The sequence below is a fragment of the Actinia tenebrosa genome, unplaced genomic scaffold (assembly GCF_029948245.1).
Source record: "Actinia tenebrosa isolate PJP-AT-01 unplaced genomic scaffold, QUT_ActTen_1.0 PGA_scaffold1__47_contigs__length_23844297, whole genome shotgun sequence".
Taxonomy (NCBI): Eukaryota; Metazoa; Cnidaria; class Anthozoa; order Actiniaria; family Actiniidae; genus Actinia; species Actinia tenebrosa.
In genome coordinates, this window is record NW_028292578.1 from 19,389,232 (window position 1) to 19,409,362 (window position 20,131).

Sequence of the window (20,131 nt, forward strand, 5' to 3'; positions counted from 1 at the left end):
AGATCGTCTTAGATGAGTTAAACGAAATCATTATTTTCTTTGAAACGTTCCATTATCTTTTGGCTAACACTGCAAACTTCTTCAGCCGTACTAGGCCTCTGTGCATGATACAGGCAACCCGGTGAACGCCTATAGGGCGTCTTGTTTGAGTAGGGGAACATGAATAGAGACATGTTTAGTAATTCATTAATCCTTTTATTTGTGTTTTTTATTTCAGATACGAACTGCAGGCAGTAACCCTAAGAAGCGACAAATACGAACATTACACCTGTATCTTCAAGTACAATAGCAATTGGCTATATTATGACGGTCTTTGTAACGAAGGCAAACCATCTCTTTTTACGAATTTCCCCCACACTTACAGACCTAATACACTACTTTATGTCAAAACTTCTGAATAGTATTTTTTATTCTAAAGAATTACATCTGTAACCTTAACCAAATGCAATAAAACCTGAATCTCTTCATAGCTAGTACAGTTTACAACTTTCGCTTATTTTTTCGACACTACAAATCCTACGGATCGAGTCGCGGTTCGATTTTTGCGGCCGTACAATCTCGGAGGCCGGGAGAGAAATTGATTAGGTTTGTAACAAAGCGGTTGCAAAAATCTCTCTTTAGAATTCTGTTGGATCTAACCTCTTAAACTTTTCTTGGCGCAAGCAATAATAAGTTTTGTTTAAAAAAAAAAAAAAAAAAATTTACTCAAAGAAGATATTCCCATTCTAAGCTGTGGAAGTCTAGAATTTATTTTTCAAATTTCCCTTTTATGAGCTTGTATGAATATCGCTGTTGAAAATACTGCTATACGAAAAGCATGCACCACTATGCTTTGACGAAACATGGGATCGGCAATATGCATTACAAAAGATTTTTGCTCAGTGCAGTGCAGTGCAGTCAACAATTTTACCAACATGCTTTTGTTATGCTAATACTGCTGCAGTAATTAATTCTGGCAAGCTGGCATAACTTGTGCACCAGCACGTTGGTAGCTCCTTAGATATCAGAAATAAGAGTAATCAAAGAAATTTTATTCCTTGGAAGAAATGAAAGACATTTTATATTATATAAATATGGGTTTCCCGAATTCGCTTTAGCGGGGAGGTGTTATGAGGAGATATCTCCCTCACTGGCTTGAGTTATAAGAACAAACGTAATAGGTAAATTACGAGCCTTGAATGAAACGACTGAAGAAGAGGGCCAATGGGCCTTTCACAACTTCAAGTCGCATAAATAATGAGCCAGCTCAATTAGAAACCGTGGACAGCTGTTTCGGCCTGTATCGAGCCCATCCCACACGGCTTACCGCCTCATCTCTCATGTCTTGAGTTACAGTACCACAAAACAAATGCTCCATGTCGAGGTTGGATTTAATGAAATACAGTAAATGTATGAACACATCAAGTACGACCTCGACTTAGAGTCATTGTTTCGTTGTCTTCCCAGCGAATTCAGAAAATAGTCCAGTTGCTTAGGCCCAAAAAATGCTAAAATCGTGACCGAGGTGACTAAAGCACCAAACTTGGCAAAGAACTTCGTTTTGATGTAACAAACGATTTCAGAAGGGGTGCCCAGTGAAACGAGGTCGGGGGGTCTGATTTCACTCCAAAAGGGGGAGGGGTGGGGTATTTCTCTTAAACTCGCTATATAAAGTAGTAAATATATAAATAAAAGCCATACGGTAATGATAAAGTTGATGAATAGTCTTCCTCATTAAAATAAACAATTTAAAAGGGATATCCAGTGGTTTGGGGATGGGAGGGAAGGGGTAATGGCTTTTTGGGGGAAGGGGTGGGAGAGTTTCTTCAGGAAGGGTTTCGTATAAGTACTGCTAAAGAATATTTATTTTTACAGTAATTTCTCTTAGAATACATCAAGCTATTAAATGTTTTCTTGGAAAAAAAGTTTTAAAAATTATACTGCAAATTAAAGTTATGAGTATTTTTCATCAAATAATGTGAAGCTGCAGTAAACTGGTCAGCAGAGTTTCTCTACAAATCACAAACTAAGGCGGCCATTTTGTCTTTTTAACTGATCGTGATCGTCACTACACAGACTGTAAAGTTTCAAAATTAACCTTGAAAAATTGCTCGTGTTAGAGCATTATTTTCATTAAACAATCTCTTATTTACTTCTAAGGTAAGATACATAATTTTTGGTTGACTCGTTTAAGAATTTGACATTATTTTTTTGGTCAGACTACTTTTAGCAGACGAACTTGAAAATATTTTTTTGCACCTGATTGCATTTGCCTAGTTAAATAAGGTAGAGTGATTGCACTTAACCTCTTAAATAATAATTGATTATTAGTGTGTAATAGCTTAGTGTAATCACTCTAAATGAATAGTTCCAAGTTAATGCTGACAAACCAGCAGAATTATTATAATTTATTGATATTTTATCCAGCAATTCATGCCTGTATGGACTGGTCATTGTGTTGCATATGTCAAGAAAAACGGCCTTCAGAGCCACTACGATGCCCTCTTAATAGCTTTCATGATGGCACTGCTTTGAATGCATATGAAACATTTCTGCATACCGTATCTCAGTTTAGAGAAGCCAATTCCTTACCTATAAAATTGGCATTCAAAGACGATGATGAGAATGCCCAATGCCTTATTAACAACAAAGCCAGTTGGCACAAATCATGTCATTTAAAGTTTTCAAAAACAAAGCTGGATAAAGCTTTGTCAGCACAGAAAAGAAAAAGTGACGATGGTGGCGCCGAAACTGACAGAAGAGCGTCAAAACGTCATGCTTGTGACAAGGATGTCTGTATCTTCTGTGGAGATGGAAATGAAGACCTCCATCAAGTGACGACTTTTACAGTAGATGAGACAGTGAAAATGATGGCCACAGAGCTTGAGGACGTCGAGCTGTTATCCAAATTGGCTGGCACAGATATGATTGCAAGCGAAGCGAAATATCACCGAAATTGCATGAGGTCTTTCAAGAACCGATACAGGTCGCTGCTGCAAAAGGGTACTGCTGAAAATTCCTCTGGTGAAAGCGAATTAATTGCTGAAGCACGAGCCTTCTCGGAACTGATATCATATATGGAATATTCAGCAGAAAATGGCGTTCGTATCTTTAAGCTTTCTGACCTCCATCAGCTCTATGTTAAGCGTCTGCAGGCATTCGACATCGTCAAGACTGTAAACAAGACCCGTCTGAAGAATCAAATTCTTGGACACTTTTGTGAAGATCTCAAGGAGCAGTCAGATGGTAGAAATGTTATCTTAATTTTCAGTGACGCTCTAAAATCACTTTTGAAAAGGGAGCTAGAATCACGAGACTTTCAGTCAGAGGCCCTGGATTTCACGAGTGTGGCAAAACTAATCAGAAGAGAAATGTTTGAAAATGATGGTTTTCAGTTCTCAGGGACCTTCACGCAAGGATGTCAATTTGACAGCGTACCACCCAACTTGTTATATTTTGTATCCCTGCTCTTAAATGGGCCTAACATCCAAGATCAACCCTCAGATGTTTCACAAGCATGTCTAACAATTGCGCAGATGATAATTTTTAATTCCAAGAAAGGCGCCTCTCAAGCAAGTAAAAAGAAACGCCATTCCAGATCACGAGAACCGCCACTCCCTATATATGTGGGTTTGAATATTCATACTCTTACCAGAAGTAGAATGCTGGTTGATAGCCTGTACCAATTAGGCCTAAGTGTTTCCTACGACAGGGTTACAGAGATTATAAATGGATTAGCATCATCAGTTTGTAGACAGTTTAGAGCTGAAAACATTGTTTGCCCCTCAAATCTACGTCATGGACTTTACACAGTTGGGGCACTTGACAATATCGATCACAACCCTTCTTCGACCACATCGCAAGGTTCTTTTCATGGCACTGCTTTAAGCGTGTTTCAATTTCCAACTGAGGGTAAACCAGGGATATCGAGACCTGCAGTATCTCTGTCACAAGAAGATCTTGAAAAAGATTTTACACTTCCTGACAACTATGCGACGGTGCCAGCAGTTAATATCAATACTTCCAAAATTACTCTTAACACCAGAAATAACAATCCACATGAAACCAATGGAAACCTCATTGGTGAAGTTCAACAAGAAAAGTGCTGGATTGAACAAAGTATTTCTCTCTTAGAAAGCAATCTTGTCAAGGGTAGCTTTGTATCATGGTCAGGCTATCACGCTGCGCTAATAGAGTCAAGCAAAGAACACCCTGCTATATCTAGTCTTCTACCAATGTTCAATGAAAAAGCCGCATCGGTATCAATGATAAAGCATGGTATGGATCTCTTGCGTAACACAACATCGTTTCTTAATCCAGACCAGGTTCCTGTACTGACAATTGATCAACCACTTTACGCCATTTCAAAGTATATTCAGTGGCAATGGCCGGACAGATATGGCGAAAATATGTATGTAACAATGCTAGGCGGCCTTCACATTGAAATGGCTCTGTGGGCCCTATGCGGCGATCTACTCGATGGGTCTGGTTGGACCAGTGCGCTAACAGAAGCTGGAGTTGCGTCGTCTGGAACGTCAGAATCCTTCTTAAAAGTGTCTCACCTAGCACGAACGAGACATGCTCATCAGGTCACAGTGGTTGCTCTTTTCAAGCTGCAGAGAGATGCATTTCGATCAGCAGAAGATTTTGATGATGAAGATTCATTTGCGTCATGGAGGTCCAATATGATGAAGAAGAGTCCTACCTTTCAGTTCTGGGATATTATAATGCAACTGGAAATCAAGATCCTGGTGTTTATAAAAGCTCACCGCGAAAGGAAGTTTGATCTTTTTGTAGAAGTACTGGAGGCATTAACCCCGTGGTGTTTTGCGTTAGACCATGTGAACTATTCCCGATGGGTGCCCGTCTTCATTCAAGATATGAAGTTATTGCCAGATGAAATCAAGCAGCAGCTGTCACAGTTTTGGGTTATCCAGAAAACTGCGAAGAAGTTCTCTTCCATTCCAGTTGACCAAGCACACGAGCAAAATAATGCTCTTGTTAAGGGTTCTGGGGGAGCCGTTGGGTTGACAGAAAACCCTGGAGCCTTTGCCAGATGGGTGGTTTCAGGTCCTGAGCTGGCTAGACTTCTCAAGGAGTTTGAAGTAGACCTGCCTTATTACGATGATAATGAAGAAGAAAGTAGCTACGCCCATCATGATCAAGGCCTCTCCTCGCAGAAACTTTTTCAAAAGCAAGTGAAAAACCTCTCTGCCACTATCTCTGAAATGGGTAATCCCTTCATCGATGATTCTCCTGAACTTATCGCTTTAGACTCTCGCGACTGTGCAAACGAATCTGTTGCGATAACTGTGCGCACAATCGAAGATATCGGATCCGCGAAATACAAGGATTATGTCCACAATGTGATCGTAGAGAAGAAGGTGTCTATAAACGACCCGATCAAGAAGAATTCCTTACCTTTGTTCAAGCGCCAGAAACCAAAAACCTCCTCCAAAACATCGAAGGAATTGTCTGTACTTAAAAGCGATTGTAGCTTGTTCAGTCGACTATATATTGCCAGTCAGAACCGGGATGGAGACCTTGAAGATTTCTTCAAACACGAGAACCAGCCATATCCACCATCATTGTCTCAGTTTGGTAAAATGCGCTTCGGCAAGAAGTCAGATCTTCTAAAATGCCTTGAAGTACCATCACAGCAAGACCCGCCAGCCAGTTATGATACAAAAATCTTTGATGGTGCTGCTCTTGTCCATGCATTGCTACCTGGGCCGGCGTCTACGTTTTCACAGTATGTCGAAAGAGTATTTTTACCTTTCTTAACTCGGGAGCTTCATTCGTCAAAGCGAGTTGATGTCGTTTGGGATGAGTACCGTTCTGATAGTTTAAAAGAGGCCACACGAGAGAAACGAGGTCAAGGCAGAAGAAAGAAAGTTGGAGGGAATACCAAACTTCCTCGAGACTGGAAAAACTTTCTTCTTGATTCGACAAATAAGGAAGAACTCTTTGCACTTTTGTCAGAGCGAGTTGGAAGCTTTGTTTGCCCATATGAAGGCAAGAAGATCTATATCACCTCAGGAGTGAATGTCACGTCAGGTGGGGAGAGTGTCATGCAGGTGTGTGACCAGGAAGAAGCTGACACGAGGATAGTTGTACACATCCTGGACGCCCTAAGAAACGGCGAGAAATCCATTTTTGTTCGCACAGTCGATACTGATGTTATCGTAATCATTGCTGGACATTTTTATCAGTTGATGAGAAGTTATGGCCCTCTTGATATTTGGGTTGGCTTTGGCATGGGAAAGTACTATCGGTGCTACCATATTAATGCTATCTGCGAGAAGCTTGGTGAGAGAAAGGCTAATGCCCTACCACTCTTCCATGCCTTTACAGGCTGTGATACGACTTCATCGTTTTCTGGTAGGGGGAAGCAGACTGCTTGGGGGGCTTGGAAATCATATGAAGAAGCAACCGATGCATTCATTCATATTAAGGAGAATCCATTTGATGCCATCGACATAATGTCACCCCATTTCAAGACTCTTGAACGTCTCACTGTGGTCATGTATGACAAATCAAGCTCAACCAGTTGTGTCAATGAATCACGGCGTCACCTGTTCACCAAGCAAAACCGAAACTTGGAACATATTCCACCAACACAGGTAAGAAGACAAGTACAAGAGGTTTTGCTGCTCGTAACTGACTAGCTGCATTAGTTTTTGAGAAATACATCACTTGGTCTTAAATAATTAATTTGACTTTTAATCATATTAAGGAAGCGTTGTTACAGCACACACGAAGAGCTATTTACCAGGGAGGGATTTGGACAACTTGTATGGAGGCCCAGCAGAACATTCCCCCGCCAGAAGGCTGGGGGTGGACCATGAAGAAGACTTGGGATCCTGTTTGGAGTGCACTGCCCGATGCGTCAAAAGCCTGCGCCGAGCTGCTGAGATGTGGATGCAAAAAAGGCTGCAGTAACCGATGCAAATGTGTGAAGTCGAATCTCTCGTGCACAGAGCTTTGTTATTGCTCCGCTGGGTGCACCAATACTAGCTAACCTGTAATATGATGAGGTAAGCTTTCCTTCTCGATCTAACAGGTCCAGATCATATCCCTCCAGCCATGCAGCATGTCCCGAATGCTTCACAGCAAATAACATTGAGTGATATGTAAGACCCAAAACTATCTTGTGTTGAAAAGATATCTTAATTAGTAGATTGAAAAGGTATATTTCAAGAAGAAAATGTCTCATACCCTCCCCTCTAAAAAACATTCCCCTCCACTCCCATCCCAAAACCAATGGATATCCCTTTTAAATTGTTTATTTTAATGAGGAGCTATTCATCAACTTTATCATTACCGTATGGCTTTTATTTATATTTTTACTACTTTATATAGACAGTTTTAGGAAATACCCTCAAACTTTTGGAGTGAAATCAGCCCCCCCCGACCTCATATAACTAATCAGTCCTTTGTAAATCGTTTCTTAGATCAAAACGAAGATCTGTACACGAGTTGATTGCTTAAATTACTATTTCAAAGAATTTAATATATTCAATTTACTTTATATAGCGAGTTTAAAAGAAATACCCCACCCCCCCCCTTTTGGAGTGAAATCAGACCCCCCCGACCTCATATAACTAATCAGTCCTTTGTAAATCGTTTCTTAGATCAAAACGAAGCTCTGTACATGGAGTTGAGTGCTTAAATTACTATTTCAAAGAATTTAATATATTCAATTTACTTTATATAGCAAGTTTAAGAGAAATACCCCACCCCTCCCCCTTTTGGAGTGAAATCAGACCCCCCGACCTCGTTTCACTGGGCACCCCTTCTGAAATCGTTTGTTACATCAAAACGAAGTTCTGTGCCAAATTTGGTGCTTTAGTCACCTCGGTCACGATTTAAGCATTAAGCTACTGGACTAAAAGGTTTGTTTTATCGTTGCTAACCAACGTGGTCGTAGTCTCCCTCACAGCTGCTTTCAGTGTCGTCACGCAACGCTTTTTCCCCTGAAAGCGTTGCGTGACGACACTGAAGTCGGCTGTGAGGGAAACTAGGTTGTTAGCTGCTTGACCATAACAATGCAAAAACTTTATCAACTAGACGTGTATTAAGATTTTAATGCCCACATTTTTGACCAACAACTTAGCCAGCTCTAGTAACAATGTTGTGTCCTATTTTCATTAACATCACCTAAACAAAATATCCTAGTTTGTTTATATTATCGAACGTCATCGAACAGAGAGATCTTGTACCATTACTTTCCTGGTAAAATTGCTGAATTGTTAGCCAAAAAACTTAGAATTTCTTTACAATGTGGAATATCCCACATGAAGAAGGGTTGTTATTTCAGTTGAATTGGCATAAAAGCAAGGCTGAAAGTGAAAGACATCATTTCTCTTTTTCATTTTTGAGTTTGCATTATGCTGGGTAAATTTTAAAACGAGTTAAGCTGAAGAAATAGAAAACGCTCGCGAGTGCTGTGTGCAGTTATGAAGCACGCAGGGGTTGGCAGAACACGAGAGAAGTGTTAGGAGAAGAACGACGCGTAGCAAAGTACTTCTCTACACTTCTCGAGTGTTCTGTTAATCCCCAAGTGCTTTATAACTGCACACAGCTTTGCAACTTTTTTATTTCTTTTATAAAATATAAATTACAAAAAACGTTATTTTAAATAGAAAGTTCGCGTGCGTGCTGTATGCTCTTATAAAGCACGCACTCTCAACCAATCAGAACACGACATTAATAAGTTATTTCATAATTAGTTTTAGACTGATCCCATAAGTCGTAGTTTCCGCTCGTTTTTGGTTCGTTGTCATAGAACCCTTGCATGTGACGTCAAAGCAGCTCAATTTGGAGGACAAAACAAAAGAATTTCAATCTCCTTAGAATTGTAAACCTATCATATCCTCAAAATTGAGCTGCACTCCAAATGCTGCAAGGGTCTATATATATCCAGAATCGACAAGAGCGAAAACACCGACTTGTGGAATCTAGTCTAGCTTAGTTTTTCTTAGGATTGCTAATGACTGAAGGTCAGTCGTGCTTTTATGCCAACTGCAAGTGGAGGTTTGCATTCATTCTTACATAAAAATGCTACAAACGAAAAATATAGCACTCGTCTTGCAACCTCTTCAACTTAAAATAATTATTGGATTGCTCGTCATGTTTCTGTGACCTATGATATTGTCAGACGTTTGGGTTTTTGATTTCCGTCAATCAAAAAAAAAAAAAAAATTAAAACCGGTAATTGGGGCTTTGCAACATCAGGTGATGGCAGCCATGACAAGAGGCACAACAACAGTCTTTTTCCCGGGAAACTATATATTTTTCGTGTAAATTAGATTAGACAACATTCAATTGTCCCGGCCTCCTGTCTTGCCTGCCATCACAAAGTGCAAAGCCGAGCTATAGGCCATTGTAAATTTGATTGATGGAAGAGTGACAAATGTTCAATGTCTGGAGTTTGGGGATTACAGAGCATAAGAAGCACTCTTAGATTAGATTTCCAATTGCATTTGTAAATTGCAAGACTGATTGCCTATGCAACAGGTCCTTTGGGGGGTGGGGTTGGGGTCACGACAAATCAAAGATCTTGTGTCAAGCGTCAACAACCTTAGGTACATGTTTCTTTTAATATGGTCACACGGCGTCACATCATGTGACCATAATCCTACTTCACTGTGTATAAACCTAATTAATATAATGGCAAACCCTACAGCAGGCTTCAGTAGATTCTAGGATTTAACATACAAAATATAATAGTGTAATGTCTCTTTAGGTTGACAGTGGCAGATCAATACATCTACTCCTTCTGCAACAGTCCAATATCAATATACCCTCTTAATATTGGCCATGGGAATAAAATAAGATCCAACAGCTCATAATCTGTAACTCATTTAAAGGCGGCAGCCAGAGAGGAATTCTGGTATTACTCTTCTCCCCGCCTAATGTACAAGCAATTTGCATGACTTAAAACAGAATCAAAGATAAGCTGCTAGGGATTTCTTCACTTGTTTACTAGAATTACTGTATTTTTTATTGTTTTGGTGGTTGGTTGTTGTTTTTGGTTCTGACCTTAGCGGCATTCCCATACTTTGGCTGTCATATCTACACTACCAGTGATGACGAACGGAGCAGACTTGTGGAAATCTGTTGAAAGGATTTTCACAAAATTCAAAATCGATATATTATCTGATTTTACATATCTACACTTTCTCACCCTCCCCACCTTTTGATAATTTTGTCCCTGTGTTTAAATTAGAGACACAATATTGCATGTGATTCCAAAAACACCCATACCCACCGTGAAGGAAATCAGAAATTCCCAGGAGGTGAGGGGTCAGAGAAAAAAAATTTACAAGGACTGCATGAAAGAAAATTGGAAATTCCATAGTGGTGGTGGTGACTGTTTTCCAAATTTCCTCCATTGTTGGGTATAGAAATTTTCTGAAACCACACATTGGATAGAAAGGCCTGGAGAAATGTTGTCACCTGTTGCTCATAAACCTAGTGTACAGAGCACAAGTGAAGAAGAGAGAGTGCTAGGGGAGGGGTGTGTAGGATGCATATGGCTATACTTACCTATACAAGTCACAAAATGGTCATGAGCCAGCAGCGTTTTTGCACATCTCTTGTTTTTATAATCCCAAATCCTAAGTGTTTTATCATCAGAACAGCTAATTATGTACTTTCCTCCTGGATGGAACATTACGCCTCGTACCCAATTATCATGTCCAACCTATGAAAAAAACAAAACAATAGCCATCAACATTGTAATCATGCACTTGTATAGACCTGTTTAGCTCGGGTGCAATTTTCATCCCATTTCAGACTATTTATTTATTTATTTATTTGAAGATTTGCCAGAGGCAGGTAATTTACAATAGAACACTAAGTCCCCTATGAGGTAAATCACCCAACTTCAGAGGCATAGACTTAACTGAATGATAGACATTTTATTGTGTAAAGCGCCTATTTTCACTTGTGTCCCATGGCTGTCAGTAAATTAGTCTCAGTTAGTTATCCCTGTTTGATACATACCAAAGTTAGGAGACAGACACCTGAGCTAACATCCCATATCTTGATTGACTTGTCTCTAGATCCTGATACTAAGAAAGGACCAGGACTGCCACCTTTTTTGCCTCCCTAAAACAGAAAATGATAAAGATATGAATAAAAAATAACGCTAGATGTTTTTTCAAGGATTTTAATTTTTTTCAAGAGCTTTTCAAGTGCTCTTGAATTTGTATCATAAATTCAAGGACTTTTCAAGGACTTCAAGGACCTGCATAAACCCTGCTTCAGGTTTCCCGTTTTTCCTCCCTCCACAAAAATCAACTTCTTTATTCTAATTGGAATTCAGTGGATAAAGAGCAACTGCAGAAAAACCACTAATAAATCCCATTCATTCATTTTTTCACAACAGGAGATTAAATCAGAGTTTAAGAGAGAATTCTTTTTGTATTCAAGTGGTGAGCGCCAAATACTATTTTCTTGAAGAAAGCTAGCTGTTGTACAAGGCTAAAATCTTGTTATTCAGAAAGTTTAACTTGTTTGGAAGTGGAGATGACCGATGAAAGTGGAATCAAAGTTTAACCCAAAGCAAAAATTTGAATTGAAAATGAGGTTTAGGCCTTCATTTGCTTATTTCCCATATATTTTCTATAAAAAAGCCTGACAAAGCAACATTCTAACACAAATGCAACAAAACATCTTTGTATGATTGGGGATGCTGCTTCAAACAGGGAATTTTATCATAGTACAGTACATCAGTTTCTAACTGTTAAAAAAAAGGTTTTGAGTGTTAACCCAAAACGAAAATTGGGATCAAAACTCATATGAAGGTCTAGTTTTTGGTGCTTTTTGCCATTATTGCTCGTTATTGAAAAAAATTTCCTCTTAAATTAGTAATAGATTCCATCCCTGTTGTTCTAGATGGGAGCAGGAGAGGTTAACATACCTCCATTCCTGCAGCTTCGTTGACTACATGGTGTGCAGTCTCTGGTGCCCAATTGATGTCTTCAATCACATGCTCGTGATCATGAAAGTCAAACTTGCATTCTTTGTTTGCAACGACCCAAATTCTTATAGTCTAAAGAAACAAACACTCGCAATTAACATAGTAAAAAGGAAAAATGTCACAGGTCACAATTGCAGATTTCATGTTTGTTGATATAACAAAATAATTCATTGACAATAATTCGTTTGTTACAATGTAAGTTTAATCAAGATGGCGGGCTATGATGTCATGTGCAAACGAAGAATAGACCTCTCTACCTTAGGCGCAATGTTGTCCCATTTCAGATCACTGTCATACCCTAGAGTATTATTTCTTTGTTTAACAGTTGCGCATGAGAAGACGTGAATATATGGATAAACTCAAACAAAGAATTTTATTCTCAAGGGAATAACATGTGGTCTGAAATGGGAAAACATTACACCCACAGTAGAGGTCTATTCCCCTTTTTTGTTTGGTCTTGGGTATCAATAGACCTCCTCAGCTCTGATGTAATGTTGTCCCATTTCAGACCACGTGTCATTCCCTAGAGTATCATTTCTTTGTTTAAAGTTTGCACTTGGTTGCACATGAGAAGAATATAGATACAACTTGGTTGCACATGAATATGGATACAACTCAAACAAAGAATATTATTCTCAAGGGAATGACACGTGGTCTGAAATGGGAAAACATTACGCTTGAGCGGTCCAGAGCCTATTAGCATCCCACATAATACTGTAGTTATAGGTTTTAGAAGATAGAGATTACGGGTTTACCTGGTCATTGGAACAACTTGCTAAAAGAGAACCTGGAATAATAAATAATAAAATACAATCAAATATATTAAACCAAATTCAAGTAGGCCAATATCTATATTATTCAGCAGGGAAGAAGTAAATAGCCATTGCATATAATTTTAGATGTGAATTGAATAAGGATGTAAATTTTCTTTATTTCTACATAATATTTTGTTTGAGTTCCCAGTACTCGGTTGCACAGTGGTAGTGTGCTTCCTCAGAGGTCTTATGTTTGATTCCTAAACTTGTTATCACACACACGTAGAGGTTGTTAGGTCTCTCCCCCTTATTCGAGGGTTTTCTCCGGGTTCTCTGGTTTTCTTCCCTTCACAAAACAAACTAAATTCCAATTCGTTCTGAGAGATATTTTAGCTGTGCCCACACATAAGTAGAGTTTATTAAGTCTCTCCATTGATTCTTGTGGTTGTCTCTGGGTTCTCTGGTTTTCTTCCCTCCACAAAACAAACTAAATTTTAATTTGTTCTGAGAGGTATTATAGCTGTGCCCTGACCTTGATTAGCTCAGAGGTTGTTTAAGGGTATCTAAGTTTAAATTAAAAATGTACTTACCATTGGCATTTGGTTTGACCCGTCTCACCCATTCCCTATGACCAAGAAAGGTCTTCACACAATACCTGTAATAAACAGAAGATTTGCATCAAAAAATCTGATCTGCTAGGGATGGATTGATTTTCTTAAAAACTTAAACCATCGTAAGGTCACAAATAGAATATTTTCAATCATTCTCAAGGGAATGAAATGTCTAACAGGGTTCGTGCTGAGGTAAACACTTAAAATTCAAGGACTATACAAGGAGTATTCAAGGACCCAAAAATGAATTTTCAAGGAGTATGTTCAGCTAAATATGCCAACGTTTTACACGGTGGTTGCACATGACCGACTTTCAGATTTTCCAATCTTTCTGACTAGATCTATTTCAGAACCATGCAAGTAATGATCAAAGCAAAATTCAAGGAGTTTTCAAGGAGTTTCTCTAAAATCGTAAAATCCAAGAGCTTTCAAGTGCCCTTGAAAACGTGAATTAAATTCAAGGAGTTTAAGGAGTAGCACGAACCCTGATCGAAAGATATGGTGGTGGTCATGTTGGATGGTATAACCAAGAGACTAATTAAGAAAAAAATGTTTTGTTCGATTCCACCAAAATGGTAACTATGAAAACCATTAAATACTAGTAAGTTGGGAAATTTTTATTTTATTATTTGTTCACTGTCAGTTTATTTAGAGATATGAATAAATTGTTCCCTGACTTACCCAGTAGCTATTTCCCACATTTTAATGCTTTTGTCTCGAGACGACGACACTAAGAAGTCTCCAGATGGCATAAATGATATGGAAGATACGTTGTGATCATGACCTGGTTAATATTAATGGCATATCAAGTATTAATAACATCATAGACACATGACACAATGGCGCAGCGCAACCGTGACATCATAAAAACGAAGACAAAGGTGAAATTCGGACAAACAAACTTACAAGTTTACTTTCAACACATAATTTTCACAGCCGATTGCAGTTGATCTTAGTTTACATGGGTTATTATTGTAACTTTAAGTAAAAATAAAATCGGTTCATATAATCCTCGTAGCGGTTAAACAGAATGCAATGTTTGTCTGAATCTTTACGCTATTTTTAGAATCAGTGCGCTGCGCTATGACTAATGATTTATTAATCAAGACTGCTAGGTAGTATTTACCATGCAATGTTTTCACACATTCATATCCTTGAAAATCCCATAGCTTTATAGTCATATCTGCAGAACATGAAGCTGAAATAACAACAGAGAGACACACCCATTATCAAATGACATTAAACTTGTTTGAACTGAGATATTTAAGGGGAGAACGGAAGGAAAGGTTAACTTTGGAAATTGAATTTGAAATTGAAATTATAAGAAAAACTAGTGATAACAAAAAATATGACATTTCAATGACATCTTGTCAACATTATCAATAGCCAATGTGCACGAGCACGAATCTCTAGCACAAAGCATGATGGGAAACTGAGTACTACACAAATCAGGACAAGGAAATCAAAAGAATTATCAGAAAATAATTACTCTGTCGTCTGTTGAAATACTCACAGTTTCATAGAAAATGTTGAAGAAAAAATTGTCAGAGGGATTTTTAGGGAACCTGAAAAACTGTAAGTACTCAGTTTCCCATCATGCTTTGTGCTAGAGATTCATACTCATGCACATTGGCTAATAAAGTAAAAAGAGTGAACATTTATCTACTAACCTAAATATTTTCCTGTGTGATCACGTCCTGCACTGCATCTGTGTGTCCTTTTAGTGTTTTCTCAAAGTCACCTGTTTCGTAATCCCAAACCTTGACAGTGGCATCTTCCGACGATGTTACCATAACACTAGGATAGAGCAATAAATGATTATTGATCAACATAATATAACTGAGTTGCCTCTGATTGGCTTAAAACATAGACCAAGTAAACTTGACATAACTCAAGGTACAAGTCATTGTATAATCCGATACAATTTTCTTATTCAATAACGATAAATTTACCATATGTGATTTTAAAAACAATTAAACAGAAGTAGAATTAAATGCACGTTAAGGTACCAGGTATTATTTAAGAGGGTGGGGTCTAGTGCAAAATGAGGTACAGCATTGTCAAGACCCCCCTTTTATTATGAACAACAATCATAATCAATAAGTATTTCAAGTTTACTTACCTATAAACTGGATGAAATAGGACCTTGGTAATAGGACTTCTATGACTTGACAAGGAATATCTAGGAAGTACAATGAAAATATGAACGAATTACACTTGGAATTGAAACTTTTTTTACAGGACAGGTTAGTTCAATGTTTCACAGTGCATCAAGTTACCTTTCTGGCGGCCTAGGTATCCAATCTTCAGGAGATCTATTTTTGCTTGGTCCTAGAAATAAAGTAATATTTCTTCTTAGATCTTATTCTATGCAACAATATTTTAACTACAATTCAATGCATTTAATTTTTTTTAAACTTACACATGTGTGCATATATTTCTAAACGTTAATTTTTTCCCAGTTCAGAATGTTGCCGTGGCCGTTTGAGAGTTCTGTTTCTTATGGACTAAACAGTCAGTATTTAAAATTTGAATGATTTTTTTTATAAATTGAATATTACTCAAAAAGAATAAAAATATCATTTACCAGCTTATATACTATCATACTGAGAATATCTTTGCCTGTTGGTCTCTAGGAAAATGGACCTTGGGCTAGAGTGTTTGTCTATAAAGGTATAACCATTATCTCCACGTGGACCCCCAAGACAGTAAATAAAATGTATGCATTACCCAAACTCATTAATCATAGTCAAAACAAGGTTTTTTGGGGTAAGAAAGGCCAAGTAAAGTAACAACAATGTCATCCATCCTTACCCCACTTTTCAGAATTAAATATTTTGAGAAAAAAATAATGGCTATTCTTACTGGCTAAATTTTTTTTGTGTGTAAAAAAGTCAGGCAAGTAACACCAATCTTACCATTCCTTATCCCACTTTTTGGAATTAAATAATTTTGATAAAAAATGATAGATATTTTGACTATTACTTGTGAGACCAAGTTTTTGTGGGGTTAGAAAGGGTAACACAAGTAACCATTAATTAATTACCATTCCTTATCCCAAATTTCAGAATAAAATTATTTTGAAAAACAAAAATTAAGGATATTCTTAAAAAAAGAAAGAAAGAAAGAAAGAAAAAAAAAAAATAAAATAAAGGATATTCTTACCACCACCTGTTTGCACTTCCTTTTCTGCCTCAGACAACCTGGACTCAAGGTCCATAACCTGTGTCAGTCAAAAATAGATTTAATTTCTGTACTCTAATTATACTCTACTTATAACCATTTTATTTATGTGACCCACTCAACTAGCTATGATTGGGGATGTCTGGATATTTGTCATCTGTCAGTCAATTGCTCAAATTATCCGACAAAAGAATGACATCTGAAATTTGAGTGTAGTGCCAAAATTTTTTATGTACACTGTGTTGTTTCTAGATAATTCACTTATTGTATTCTATACACCTATGTATTGTGTATCTCCAGAAATCATCCATACCCACCCCACAGAGGAATTTGGAATTTCCAAAGAGTAGGGGGGTAAGAGAAAGAACAAAAATTACAGAGTTTGTATGGAAGAAAATTGGAATTTCCAGTGGGTAGGGGGGTGTCTTAAAAAAATTCCTCCATGTGGGGGGATGGATAATTTTTGGAACTACACATTCCCTACTAGTAGCACCAGTTATTATCAAATTTGGCATTTTTAATGAAAATGGAGTAGCAATCTTATAAGAAGGAAAGAAAATGTTAATCACTTTTTGTTTGGGTTATGTCCACAATGTTTTTCATCAAACACCCACAACAAAAAAATATAATTTATGGAAAACAAAATACATTCGGATAAGGGAAAACAAAAGCATTATTTAAACCAAATAAGTCATTAAATTTAAATTTTAAATCTATATCAAGTGGCAAGTTCAAAATCATTTTATTTATTTATTTTTTTTTGCTGTCAGAAAAAATTAAGATGATACATTATTTGAGATATCACAATCTGTTTTTTTTATCTCCTTTAAATTATTAATGCCCTGAAACAATCTCTACGGGGTGAATAAATCTAGGGATCGAGTCGATCACAGATCAATCCCTACAATGATCTTTGGGCTGATTTAAGTTAGGGTATGGCTATCTCACAGAATGAACTCTGAAAAAACCTCTATTTTTTATTTACAATTTTTTAGATTTTCCTCCTCACTTTTTTTTGTAGTCTTATAACTGAAGTCCATTTTTTTTCTAGTAATCCATTATATTTTGCTTCCAGTTCTCCTGGCTGTGAAAATGAAAAGATTAATAAAGAAATTTAAATAAAATATGAGACTGAGTGGGCAGAAGTAATGTAATACATCCTTCAAGGTGTTGCCTTTTTATTCATCACATCTGTTAGCATGGAAAATCTGAATATCCTCATCAAATACTTCTCTTTGAACTTAAATGAAAATTCAGATAAAATGTAGGAAGAAATCTAACTAAAACTAGTGTTATTATGATGTACAAATATAGAAATGAATAAACATAACAAATAAGTAAATTTCAAATTAAATTTTAAAGACTTGTACGTGAATAACAATGTTCAAGAGTGAAGGAATGTGTTTTAAGATTAAGAATTTAATAAACATCACAGGTTTTGCAACAATGATAGAATTTGTTTTAAGTGAAAGGATTTCAAAAAATGTCAATAAAGAAATGGAGGAATCTATAAATTTTTCCTTAATATGAAAGATTAAGTGACTCAGACATTTGTTTTGGTTTTAAGTGAACAACAGCTCGGCAAAATGAAGATCAGCATTACTTAAAGTATAAACATACATTAAACTACATATCGTCTCTGAATGACTGACTCTCATGCAATAAACATTTATACATTAGCACAGTTTGATATTAGTCTATGATTTTCATAATCTTATCTCCTGTGGTATATCACAGTTGTGCACCACTGTATGGCACTAGCAATAAGGCAGTAATCATACATGTAGTACTAAAAGTATACTGGTAATAAATATAAGATGTTATATATAGCATAATGCATACAAATTGAAAATTTTTAGTTTTAATTTTTGTTTAAGATTATGATTTAAAGTTTTTTTTCCAAGTTCTCTTGCTTCCTTTCCTCCATGAAAATTAACACTTATTTAAATTTCAAGCCTAATGAAATAGTCCTGCATGTACTCTAGCAGTCTTCCTGGCAAAACAAAGGTCACGGCAAACCAAATATATGTATCTTTCCTGATCAAGTTCATTATTTGATCTCAAACAATACTAATTTTATAAACTTAATTTACATCACAGTAGAAGGTTATGCATCAGTATGGTTTTGGCTATTAAGGCTGTTGTATATTTACTTGACCTTGATCAACTTATCGCAAATAGACAACACTTTATTGATAATTTATATCAACAGGATAATATAAATTTACATGTTGTTAATCTCTGTAATTTTGGTTGTGGGGGAGTGGGGTGGGGTTGGGGGACAAGTTAGTAAACCAAGAAAGGGAGTCACAAAAATATATAACTTTAAGCTGAAAGCCAAACATACATGTCTGTAATTGTATTAAAAAATAATTACCATTGTTTGCTTGTTGAATAAATCAAATTAGAGCAGTGTTTTAACTTGAGATTCAGTAAAAATCGCATACACTATCAACACTCAGGCGTACAACTCTGTGTCGTTCTTTCTTTCTCTAGCTCATTGAGGTACCTACCTGACCTTGCGTGGGCCCATACTCCACTAGCTTACCGTCTGTCTTGTTTTGGATTAACCGATGAACATAATTGTCTGGAAACAACGAACCAAATGATATGGAAATATTATATTACCAAAGGAAAGAGAAAATTCTAGTGGTTTTCCAGGAATTTTTTTGTGCAAACTCTGAAAATCATCTCAAAACCACATAAAAACGACAAAAAAAAAAAAAAACAACAACAAAAAAAAAAAAAAAAAAACCAACAACAAAAACAACAACGACAAAACTAAAAAACCAAACAAACAAAAACAAAAGAACACAACACAACAACAACAAACAAGCAAATAAAGGGTACAAGATGTTGTTTTTGTTCACTAATTTCTATTTCCCACCCATGCTTGAAATCAGAAACGCTTTCTAACTGGGACTGATATGAAGAGAGTTTTGCCATCAAGTACCTCCAGTATAATCCCAAACACTCTGCGTTCCCAGCTCTAACGAGTACGTGTGTTGAGTTTTCTCATAATGCCTGAAACAAAACAAATTGTGGAGAGCAAAAATAAGCACACAAAAAAAAGAACACCAATACCTGGCGTGCCTGGGGTAAGACACTTTACCACTCAAAAGAAAACCCGTTTGTAAGAGGACAATATTAATAGGCTTGTTTCAATACCTGTACGCATGGCAACCAGCATAACGTCCACATCCCACGTGACCACATATCAAGCAAATCCACAAGTTCTAAAGATAACAATTGAGCGAGTTATAGAAGAAATCTAAATCAATATTATAAATGAAAAACTTCAATTAAACAAATATAAAATCTGGTCATCCTTATTGAGACCTAAAGCCTTTGAGCAAGGCTATTCACAGAATGAACTGGAATTTAGATTGTTGGGTTTTGAGATTCGGTGCAACGAAGGAATTGATGGATTGCAAGCATTCCCAAGGGAGTTAAAAGAAAAAACATGGCGGCCATTGTTGTACCATTAACAATGGATGCTAATGAGAAATCTTTTGTTAAATGGTACCAACATGTCCGTGATGACGTAACGTGCAAACGAAGAATTGAACCCAAGACTCCAGAGGTGAGAGGCGAGTACATCACCCTTTAATTGT

At 37.0% G+C, this 20,131-nt stretch overlaps 2 protein-coding genes across 2 annotated transcripts in view; one reads left to right on the forward strand and one right to left on the reverse strand.

The window, feature by feature from the left end:
• Nucleotides 1-1,809: 1,809 nt before the first annotated feature.
• Nucleotides 1,810-7,427, forward strand: LOC148910040 (uncharacterized). Its single transcript, XM_089033143.1, has 2 exons — nucleotides 1,810-6,602; nucleotides 6,716-7,427. Exons 1-2 carry the CDS (start codon nucleotides 2,340-2,342, stop codon nucleotides 6,998-7,000), a joined length of 4,548 nt encoding a protein of 1,515 aa, XP_088889269.1. The 5' UTR covers nucleotides 1,810-2,339; the 3' UTR covers nucleotides 7,001-7,427.
• A 619-nt stretch (nucleotides 7,428-8,046) lies between these two features.
• LOC116297782 (uncharacterized) overlaps nucleotides 8,047-20,131 on the reverse strand; it is a 46,655-nt gene continuing 34,570 nt past the window's right edge. The window contains 17 exon segments of the mRNA XM_089032968.1: nucleotides 8,047-10,098; nucleotides 10,531-10,687; nucleotides 10,990-11,094; nucleotides 11,909-12,040; nucleotides 12,724-12,755; nucleotides 13,314-13,378; nucleotides 14,016-14,118; nucleotides 14,461-14,532; nucleotides 15,005-15,028; nucleotides 15,031-15,131; nucleotides 15,457-15,516; nucleotides 15,614-15,665; nucleotides 16,500-16,557; nucleotides 17,527-17,601; nucleotides 19,031-19,104; nucleotides 19,471-19,541; nucleotides 19,686-19,753. Coding sequence (XP_088889094.1) covers nucleotides 10,025-10,098; nucleotides 10,531-10,687; nucleotides 10,990-11,094; nucleotides 11,909-12,040; nucleotides 12,724-12,755; nucleotides 13,314-13,378; nucleotides 14,016-14,118; nucleotides 14,461-14,532; nucleotides 15,005-15,028; nucleotides 15,031-15,131; nucleotides 15,457-15,516; nucleotides 15,614-15,665; nucleotides 16,500-16,557; nucleotides 17,527-17,601; nucleotides 19,031-19,104; nucleotides 19,471-19,541; nucleotides 19,686-19,753 — 1,323 coding nt within the window. The 3' untranslated portion in view covers nucleotides 8,047-10,024.